This window comes from Vigna radiata, unplaced genomic scaffold (assembly GCF_000741045.1).
Source record: "Vigna radiata var. radiata cultivar VC1973A unplaced genomic scaffold, Vradiata_ver6 scaffold_284, whole genome shotgun sequence".
NCBI classification, from domain to species: Eukaryota; Viridiplantae; Streptophyta; class Magnoliopsida; order Fabales; family Fabaceae; genus Vigna; species Vigna radiata.
Window position 1 is genome coordinate 40,793 of NW_014542217.1, and position 10,735 is coordinate 51,527.

A 10,735-nucleotide genomic window follows, 5' to 3' on the forward strand; every position below is an offset into this window, starting at 1 on the left:
GAGGACCGCCACTTGCTTGAGCAAGATAAGGTCTGCCCAAATTTGGAACTTTAGAGACATAATTCTATCTCAAAGAAGATTGCAAAAGTGCAAATCAACTCAAATTCATTGAATCAAGGTAATGTGTCCAAAAAGGAGACCCCTAAGCCTTCTTATATAACCTTTGGAGTGAGCTAAGATGCAAGATCTAGGAGATGTGGGACTTTTGAGGGTGCAGTCCGTCCAGCAGCTGCTGCAGGTCTTCTAGGGACTTTTGAGTCCCACATTGCTCAATTCTCTCCACTCCAAAGGGTTTATAAGGCAACTAGTTATCCTATAGTTCAAAATATGAAAACTAGCTATGCTACTAACTCCTACACGCGTAGAATGCTCAGTTTCTCTTCTCTTCTTTTTAAGATCAAGCCATGGATAGTCCCACATTGCTTGCTTTTAAAGAGAAAGAATAGTTTATAAGCAATTATTCACAAGAACTAAGAGAAAGAAAACAAAAGGCAAATACACGCCCAAAGGAAACCTATTCTACTTTTTATTCTTTTTGTCACTTTAAAAGCTCTTCATTGTTGCCCCATCTATGCTCATATCAGGATCCCACCCCAATTTTAGGACAACTCACGGCCTTGAATTGTTGCAGCCGTCACATTGCAAGCAAATCATTCTCGGCTGAAAGATAAAGGGGCTGCAACGTTTTTAAAATGTGAGGGTTGCAACGTTTTGGAAAGAAAAAAAAGGGCTCTCTCTCCCTCTCGGTAATTGGAAGGCAAGCAGCTGCCGCTACACTTTTGATTTTTTTTCTTTGGAAGATGCTTTGAACGGGAAGAAAAAAAATGGAGAAATGCGTAGGAGAATCTTGGGAAAAAGTTTGAAGCATGTTGTTTATTTGGCTACGTAAAAATGCTTACTGCAGTCCAGTCGTCACTTAGTTACTTAGCTTCTACTTTGAATGTTTATTTAAGATAAATCCTTGAATGTTATTTACGCTAATTTTTCAGGCACTTTTATTCTTGAATTTTAATTCCAACAATGCATTGTCTCATCATTTAACCTGCAACACATTTAGCTTTTGAAGAGTAAATTTAATTTTCTTCTATTTAGTATTTGGTGGGTGTTGTCACATCTTGGAGGAGTTTAGGTTTATCTTTCCTTGCTTTTAATGATTGGGGTGCTAATTCATTTGTGGACGTTGCTGGAGTGGAAGGAAACAATTTCATTTGCTTTTCCTTAGTAAAAATAAATGTTGACTTCATAGGATAGGTGTGCTAGTGACGTGGAGCTCATGAGGCAAAGAATGATAGTTTTCAATTTGGAGAATTGATATTTTATTGATTCCAACAAATGGTCGTGTTGCTGTTATGTTTTTTTTTATTGTTTCACAAGTGTATTTTTATTTCTTTAATAAAGCATGATACATGATAGGAAGTCACGGCAATGAGGTTTTATTTTAGGCCATTGCAATTTTAATTCATTTGGTAGATACACCTAGGTCACGTGATGTGGTAGGAATTTATGTTTTTTTTTTATTTATTTCTTTTGCTTTAATTTAATTTCATATAGCTTGTTAAGTTAGGTTTTATGTTTTCAATTTAGTGATGCATATTAATAATTTTATCTGTGTTAGATGTTTGTTTGTTACAGTGATAGGCGTTTATTATTTTCTCTTACTTTAATATTGTCTACTATGTTTGGTAGTGATAATTTAACTGTCATGTTAGCTTAAGTAGTCGGGTTGGTCGTTAACAATATTACATTGTTTCCTTGAGATTTCTGGACTGTAATTGTGTTTGTCACTCTGACTTGGTTAATGTGAAATCTGTATTTACACTTGCAATTGGGTATACACTTAGTTGCCTAATTGGTGTTGAGTCTTCGCTTAGTTGATGAAACTGTATGGTGTAAGTTGGATTTGATGTTAACATTACATTCGCTTAGTTCGCTTTTATGAAAACATGATTAGCCTTTGCTTAGTTGGTTAACTGTGTTGGATTAGAGGTTTGAGTCGCTGCTTTATTTTGTTGATCTGTGATAGGAAACATTGTAATTAAGTTAATGACCGACCGTTTTTATTTTGTCTTTGAAACCGTTTTTAAATCTGTGTTTAATTATTAGTTGCGTCTGTGTTTTGATTTTGTTTATCCGCATCCACAAACTTTTCAACAACCCCCCAACCTTCGTGTTTGACTTGATTCTTGAACCGCAAAATTGGTCCTTGAGAGACGACCTAGGAGTCATTCCTAGCTATACTACATTTCTCATATGCAATCAAATTTGTATGGGCCGCGACACCCAACATCTCAAACCTGCAATCAGGAAAACCAGCATAAAAACCCCAAATCAAACCTAGAGGAAACACAAAAATCCAATTATAATCTTCACCGCGCAACTCTTCTGCAAAGCCAACGTGCGCCATAACCAAGCCATCAGTGTAACTCACCTGCAAGAAAAGCCACAACAGAATCAAAGACGAGAGCCAGAAACGCGAACACCTGAATCGTATCTCCATGATGACTCGTGGCAGTGCATCATCTTTCCTTCACGGCACACACATGAGCAACGAGGAATGGCAATCTGAAACCCTAATTTGGAAGGAAGAAGGCTGCCATGTGGCGCTCTCTCACTGGTCGCGTCCCTCTTCAGTCAAAATTGGTCAACTAAGGGGCTTTTTTGCAATTTTACAAAGAAAGGAGGGGCTAAAGTGCAGATAGAGGAAATTTCAGGGCATTTGTGAAATTTTGGAAAGTCAGGAAAACTAAAAGATAAAATTCAGTTGTTGAATTAATTTAATTTTGGAATATCAATAGAAAATATCTTCCAAATAATGTTATGATTATCTAAATCTTTTAGTTATTTGGAAGATATAAGATAAAAGATTCTGTCAACTGAATATTCAGAGTCTAAGCCCAATTAAGCCCTATATAAAGAGACCTAGGGGACTTCATTCACTCACCACTCCTCTCTCTCTTCTATTTCATCATGTGTTCTACTCCATTCATGGAGAGCTAAGCATCTAGGGCTATTCTGTTGTAATTTCATTATGGATTCTGAGGTTAAGTGAGTTAATGCAATTGTTTATTTTGATTATTGATTTAAGTTGTTCTATCTCTATGTCTTTCGTCTCTCTATCATATTAAAAGCAAAGATTTTTGCATCATATTGTGTTTGAATCTACATGCATATTAATTATATGAGTCCAAGGGTTTCTAGGTTTTATTGAGAATCTACTTTGATTGAATTTAGGAACTTTCATATGATTAAATGGTTTTTACTATCAATTGAGAATGTACTTTGGTTGGTAGTAATAATTTCAACTATAATCAATTCAGAATCTACTTTGATTGGTTAGATTTTAATTTGGTTAGGAGATTTAAGAATAGACATGATTAAACACAATAAAATTGATTGAGAATGTACTTTAATTAATTTGAAACTTAAACAATAATCAATTGAACAATGATCTGTGAATAACCGATGATGAATCTATTTTGGAAAAGCAATGGAATTAGCCTCTTTCTTCATAATTGTTTTTAAGTTTCTTCTTTGTTCTACAACATTATTTAAACATTCTCACTTTTATTCATAAGCATTGCATAGCATTCATAAGAGTCAGATATTCGAAAGCAATTCCATGTTCGTTCGGAGACGACTCAGGGTTACTTTAGTCCTATCTATTTTCTTGAATACTACTTGGCAATACTAAAGTTGTCTTGAAAAGTATTATTAATTTGATAGCTCCAACGACTGCTTATCAAATACCCTTCATCAAGCTAAGGTTAAAAAGCTAATCACCCAAGATTAGCTTAAGCTAGCCGTAAATATTGCACTACAACTTAAACAAAATTGTTTAAACACCTTACCTAAAGAGAAATCCTACAAAACTTTACCCTTAATGTCCTAGATATTCCTAATTTACTATAAGTGTTCCATGATGGTCTAAGAGAAAAAATTTTGCTTCACCTCGCATAGATGATTTTAATCTTCTTGGATGTGTTTAAGTCATGGTTAGGAAATATGTCATCACCACTCTAGCCAATAACCCACAAACTTTTAGAATGTTTGCTCTCTATGCTAGGATTTTTACCCTAGATCTATGTGTTTCCTTAGAGCTTATTCCCTCTTGGTCCAAAACCCTACACTACAATCCAAAGAGCATATACAAAACCAAAAAAAGAAAAATCCTAGACTACTTGACTTATTATACAAGACCCAAAATATACCTAATTTACTAAAAACTTACTAATGACCCATGATGATAAAAATTTGAATCCACCTTTCGCATATAACTTCCTCCATTAATTCCACACTCCGCTCCCCTCGTGGTCATCTTTATGCTTTGAATCATATTAGCTTAAGGAGAAAGCTATCAATATCACTTCAGACTCACAAGGTGAATCAAGTAGTTCAGAATTTAAATCATAAATTTGAGAGCTAAAAATTTCTGAAGTTTTATTCCAAGTCATAGTTATCATGAATTTATGTAGTTCATGATTCTCTTTTGACACCTTGATGCGACCATCTAACAAGATTATTGTTCTTAAAATATAATCGTTTGAAACAAGCATTTCAAAAGTTTCTACCTACCAAGTTTCCAAATCTTGGACAAACAAAAACGAAAAAACAAAAAGTCAAGAAATGTTTAATTTTCTAAACATTGAAAATGTCGGATGTAAAACCTCTCAATCCAGTTCCCAGAGAAATAAAAGATCATGCCTTTGTTGTTTTACTTTAGTCACGTGCACAAAAACCAGCATTTCCATGCAGAAAGCAAAGAGAGAAGGGAAGAAAGAAAATATAACCAAGAAAGGGGAAAGTTCGTAATATGGAGACAACATTAAAGTCATGAAACATGATGAGCAACTGTTCTCTCAAGTAATCATGCCCAGTTCAAGACAGATGAAGGGTTATGCAGTGCCACTCACATGGCCATAACGATAAGTACACGTGCATCGTTTTACAAGTAAATAATAGTGTACATAAAATATTAATACAGGAACTTGATTTTGTCACAGCCGATTTTTTATCTATTTAGGCCAATAGTTATAATATTCCAACATTAGTACAACAGTGGACATTCTCTTCTGCTACTTTAAGACAGCATCACTACTCGCACACATCATGATTTTCAAGTCAATACTGCAGCACACCCTGCAGACAATAAGCAATATTTAATAACAACCGAGAGTAAAAAGAAACAAAAAATCAAATAAGGAGTAGAGGCATCACCACCATTACTTTCAATCGACAAATAAGGTGTAAAGATATGACTCACTTATATACCATAATAAGACATAACAAGCAATTGTTTAACTTATCAAGCATAACACTCAGCTGTGTATGACTTAAAATGGCAAGAACTGGCTTTAACAATGAAAATAGATAAATTCAATTCTGAAAAGTATAACTCCTACCGGCATTACATCCTTCACTCTTTTGGTTAACCATCCATCATTTTCTTGCTACAGTGAATTAGAATTTGGTAATATTTTCATGCTTCTGATAGAAATATAAAGAGCAAATCAAACAATATCAAAATGAAATCCAGTCTTATCTAGTTGCAAGCCAGTGAAACTGCAGATTCTATTGAAGAGAATTCCAGTAGAATGCTATGTAAAATACCATGTCTTAGAGGATAAAGATTGCTTACTTTGGTGCAATAACTTCCCACTGCCTTGCTCCTATGCGGATGCATTGGGTGGAAACCATCTTCACCGTGTCTTGCAAAGGAAGGTCCAGAACATGTGACTGCAGATGGGTTGGCGCCAGCTACTTCTGTACTTGCAACAGGAGTGCCCTCAGTTAATGAAAAGCCAAAGACTCTGCATCGACTTTTACAAGTGGGAACCAACTCTTGACTAGCCCGAAGTGCTGAAATAGAATCGTGTGAACATGAACTTTCTAACTGATTATGCAAGTTTGAGACACCACAAGAACTTGTGCCTTTCTGAACTAGTCCACGAAGAGGCTCATAAGGGACTGATACAAATTTTCCCCCTTTAGCTTCAGAAGTGTATGAAAGTTGATGACGGACTTTACCTTCCATCATCAGACTGATTTTGCTGCTATAATCAGAGTTTGAAACTGGATTGACTGCTTGCTGGAACACTAACACAGATGATGGAGATGAAACTTGCCCAGATGGAACAGGTGGATGCAAATGTGAAGAATTGTTACTCAAGTGGGAAGACCATCCATTGCTGGGTCTCAGTGTGTGGTAACCATCAAAAGGTCCAAAGCGACCATTTCCACAAGCCTCATCAACAGACAGGGCCCTTCCATATGGTTGGCTTGGAAGTATTTCTTGACCTTGCAAGACCTTCTGGAATATGAAAGATTCACTAAAGCCTATGCCATTGCAGGAAACATTGGAACTCACTTGTGGAATTCCAATGCTATTTCCAGTTGCAGCAATCCTAGGACAGTTTGAGCCAGGATAGCATCTCCTCAAATCGGATAGCTGGTGATTCTGACCACTAATACTATCAAAAGTAGTATTAACACCCAATATTTCTTGACCTTGCAAGACCTTCTGGAACCTTAGTGATTCGCCAAAGTCTGATGATCCAATTGTATCTGTCAAAAGAATGGAACAACTCAACAACAAAGCTGTCATTGGTAGAACAGCTCAAAGTAAATAAAAAATAAAGCCATACCGGAAACTTGAAAATCTAGCTTGGTTGAAGGCAATCCAATCTTGGTCCTCTTCAAACCAGCTGATATCAATTTATTTGCAGTAGATGCAGAACCAGATGGCTCAATCTCCCAAGGTGAAACCCTATTATGCCTTGAGGCTTCTAGGTCATCCCACCTTACCTGCAAATATATGAAAATCACAAGTTAACTTAAAAAGACGTTATATAACCAATTGATCAGATTTCCATATATGTATAAAAGTTAATTTAGTTTTTAACCATTTTAGGCTTATGAGCCAACCACGAAAAAGTACTCATGGTTCATAATACTTGAGAAGTTTCTAAATAAACTAGGTAACTGTACTAGAAGAATGACCATTGATCTGAATTGTAATTTAAAATTTTAATTAATTAAAGTATACTAAAAAAAATAAAGGAATAAATTCTACCAGCACACAAAGCCTCTCTATATTGCATACTAAGCTTCAAACAGGACAGCAAAATTAACCACTATATTCAATACTAACAATATATGAAGAAAAATCCATGTTCAAGAAACAATTTTAACTATAAACAAGAACTATTACAAGCTCATTAATATTGTTATAGCACTCAGCATATTTGTTAGGTTTCTAATTAGGAAACCCAATTGCAGAGCACTCACTCACACCAGATAACAGAAAGAATGAAAGAATGATGTATATTCACAAGTAATCTCAATGTACAAATGAATATCCGAGAGCTTAACCTCTCTAAACAGAGTTCCAAGAACCCGTTATGTATTCTACAACTCACCAAAAAGTCCCCCAATTATGCTAAACGGCTGGTATTTATAATGCCAGCCTTTCCCGCCTCAAACCTGCAACTACTTAACTGCTTAGACAGTTAAGTCACCTAACTCTCTCCCTTCTCCTGTAAACTAACAGTGATCTATCAATATTGATATTCAACTTCTTTATCTTTACAACCGTATACTTGCTTCAACTTGACTTGCACATCAATCAATTGTCTTTACACTAGTATTTAATAAAGTGGATTTTCTTTTCATTTGCAATAAAGACATATTGTCACCGTACTCCAGCACGCAAATGTGAAGAAAAGAGCAAAATGAGTTCGAACATAAGTAAACACATAATAATGCAACAAAAACAAATAAATAATAAATTTCAAATTTTATTAGTTAAAATAGAAGGGTAAAAAATCCAAAATCCAGGTCCATATGTGGTTTTTAAGTTTGAATTTCAAATTCAAAATCGGAAAGGACTGCAAAAATGCAGATGACAAAGAAGGGTTTGTAAAAAACAACACAATGCATAGTGAGCCATGAGCCATGCAGAGACATTTGAAAGTAGGGGTTGCAAGAGTGGAAAGTAGATTAGGTTTCAAAGAGAGCAGACCATTTTCAACTATAATGCAGCATGATTTTGGAAAACCTTGAGACGAAAGATGGAGCACCATATATAACAATTACCCATTTGCACACATTTGAAATCAGGGGTGGAAAGTTGATAAAGTTGATAGGATGTAAGGTACGGGATAATGATAAGGGTTGGAAAGTATACGAGAGAGGAAGAAAGTATATGAGAGAAGAAGGGAACTGAATGGTGGAAGGCAGGGAGAGATCGAGCCGAATGGTGGAAGGCTATGAGGGAGAAGAAGGGCACAGAATGGTGGAAGGCGAGGAGAGGTCGAGCCGAACGGTGGAAGGCAATGCGGGAGAAGAAGAAGGGCATCGAACGGTGGAAGGCAGGGAGAGATCGAGCCGAATGATGGAAGACGGTGAAGAATCGAGTCGAACTGAAGGCAGTGAGGGCTCGAGCCGAACGATGAAAAGTGGTGAAGAACTTGAGCCGATCGATTGAAGAGTTACTATCATAACTATTGTAGTAGTTAGTGTTGGAAGTTCCACATCGACTAGAGATAAGGCCATTTAAGTGTATATAAGTGGGTGCAAACCTCACCCTACAAGCTGGTTTTGTGGGGTTGAGTTAGGCTTAAAGTCCACTTCTAACATGGTATCAGAGCCATGGTTGAAGTCTATCCTAGCGATTTCTGTTGTCGTTGGACATGTTGTTCCACCCGTTATCGGGCCGCTATCGGACCACCCATTAAAAAGTCTAATCCCACGCTCAAGATGTGTATACCTTGGCGTGAGGGATGTGTGTTGGAAGTCCCACATCGACTAGAGATAAGGCCATTTAAATGTATATAAGTGGGTGCAAACCTCATCCTACAAGCCGGTTTTGTAGGGTTGAGTTAGGCTTAAAGTCCACTTCTAACAGTTAGGATGGGTGGGAAATATATATAGTAAATAAAGATATATTCTAGGGAAATATTCAATATAAGATATTTACATTAAATAAAGATATATTCTAGAGAAATATTCAGTATAAGATATATACATTAAATAAAGATATATTCTAGGGAAATATTCACTATAAGATGGGCAAGAAATAATTAGTATAAATAGAGCTAGTTTCTATTGTTAGGGTTATGTTTTTCTTTATTGAGTTTGCTGACATGCGGCTACAGTGAGGGAGGTTATGCTCCCAATTATATGAGGGAGGTTATGCTCCCAATTATATGAGGGAGGTTATGCTCCCAATTGTCCTTTTTTACTTTTGTTATTCAAAGAATTCTATTACCATTAATAAGAGAAATTCATTCTTTCATTATCTTTTTTTGTCCCCTGTGATCGTGATTAATTAGGTTTCTTACTCAAGAACCTAACAATTGGTCTGACCTACCGGATACGATAGAGAGGAGAAAAAGGCATTACGAAGGGAAGAATGGATGGAAGATTGAACGCAATGGACGAGCAGCTGGAAGCGATGAAAATTGCGATTGGTGGAATGAAGGTGGATACAACAACGTTGCAACAAGAATCGACAGCAATGCACCAAGATTTGCAAGAAATCATAAGGATGTCGGATGGTCCAGGCTGCAACCAGGATGGCCCACAGTCGAAAGATAATCAAGCCTCCGTTAACAAGAACAGAAGGAAGCAAGTGGAAGACGTTGGAGGAAGGGAGGATGAACGCCATGAAGTGCAACCCAACTGGAAGAGGTGAGTAGATTTACCCGTTTTCGAAGGGTTTGATCCGTTGGGGTGGATCTCTAAGGTATTGAAGTTCTTTGAGTGGCAAGGTCCGACAGAGGAGGAGAAGGTGCACCTAGCTGACATCAGTATAGAGGGGAGCGCTGGCTACTGGTTCAGAGCCTGGAAGGAGAAAGCCAAGAAAAAATCTTGGGAAGGTTTGAAGGGGGCAGTGGTAGTGCGATTTGGAAAATGGAACGGGGGTACCATCTTTGAAAGGGTGGCGGCCAGTAAGCAGTCGGGGACAGCAGAAGAATACGTCCAAGCCCCGAATGGTAAAGGACTGCCTGATCCGAACATGATAAGACTGCCCGAGCCGAACGGTAGAGGACTACCGGTTCCGAATGTGAGAGGATGGTCGAAACCTAACGAGAGAGGATTTCCCAAGGCGAACGGGAGAGAACGGTCGAAACCAAACGTGAGAAAACTGTTGGAACCGAACGGGCTAGTAGTGTCGGATCCTAACGAAAGAGGACTATGTTAGGAATCTTTATTATATGATCCTAACAGTCACCCTCACCACTGATGCGTACTCACACAAGACAAAAAGAATCAAACAATGGGTATCTTATTCACAGTAACAATCATGAAGTAACCGAGGGCCTAACTCCTCTCACCAGGTTCAAAACCGGTCTGTACAAGTATACAATGGACTAACTTCCCTCTCTGACAATATAACAGTCTTATTTATGCTATTCCTTTGCCTTCTAACCTAAACCCATTACCATTATGCCCTATCACCCTATAACCTATCATTACACCCCATTCCAAAACAACCTTGTCCTCAAGGTTGGAACAATGAAACTTGAGTCCATTGTATTATGATGTGGTCTTATGTTAGGACATGGAGAGTCTATGAGAGGAGAAAAGGGAAACAGAACACTTAACTGCTAAACGGTTAAGTGAAGGGGTGGGAAAGGGCCTATATATTAAGACCCTTTAGTGTTTCAGTTGGTAGTTGTGTAGTTGTATGTGTTGACCGGTCTTAGCACCAGGTGGAGGAGGTTAAGCTCCTATG

At 37.4% G+C, this 10,735-nt stretch overlaps 1 protein-coding gene across 3 annotated transcripts in view; it reads right to left on the minus strand.

Annotated features, from left to right (window-relative positions):
* Positions 1 to 4,783: 4,783 nt before the first annotated feature.
* LOC106779425 (auxin response factor 3) overlaps positions 4,784 to 10,735 on the minus strand; it is a 16,635-nt gene continuing 10,683 nt past the window's right edge. For 2 of the 3 annotated variants that reach the window (XR_002666377.1, XR_001377177.2), the window contains exons 9-12: positions 6,642 to 6,801; positions 5,636 to 6,561; positions 5,400 to 5,484; positions 4,784 to 5,136 (exon numbers count right to left, since the gene is read on the minus strand). Coding sequence is in view for 1 of the 3 variants with exons in the window: in XM_014667524.2 (XP_014523010.1) it covers positions 5,119 to 5,136; positions 5,636 to 6,561; positions 6,642 to 6,801 (1,104 nt within the window). In the remaining 2 variants the exon portion in view is untranslated. The remainder of the gene's footprint in view (positions 5,137 to 5,399; positions 5,485 to 5,635; positions 6,562 to 6,641; positions 6,802 to 10,735) is intronic. The other variant, XM_014667524.2, reaches the window with a different exon arrangement.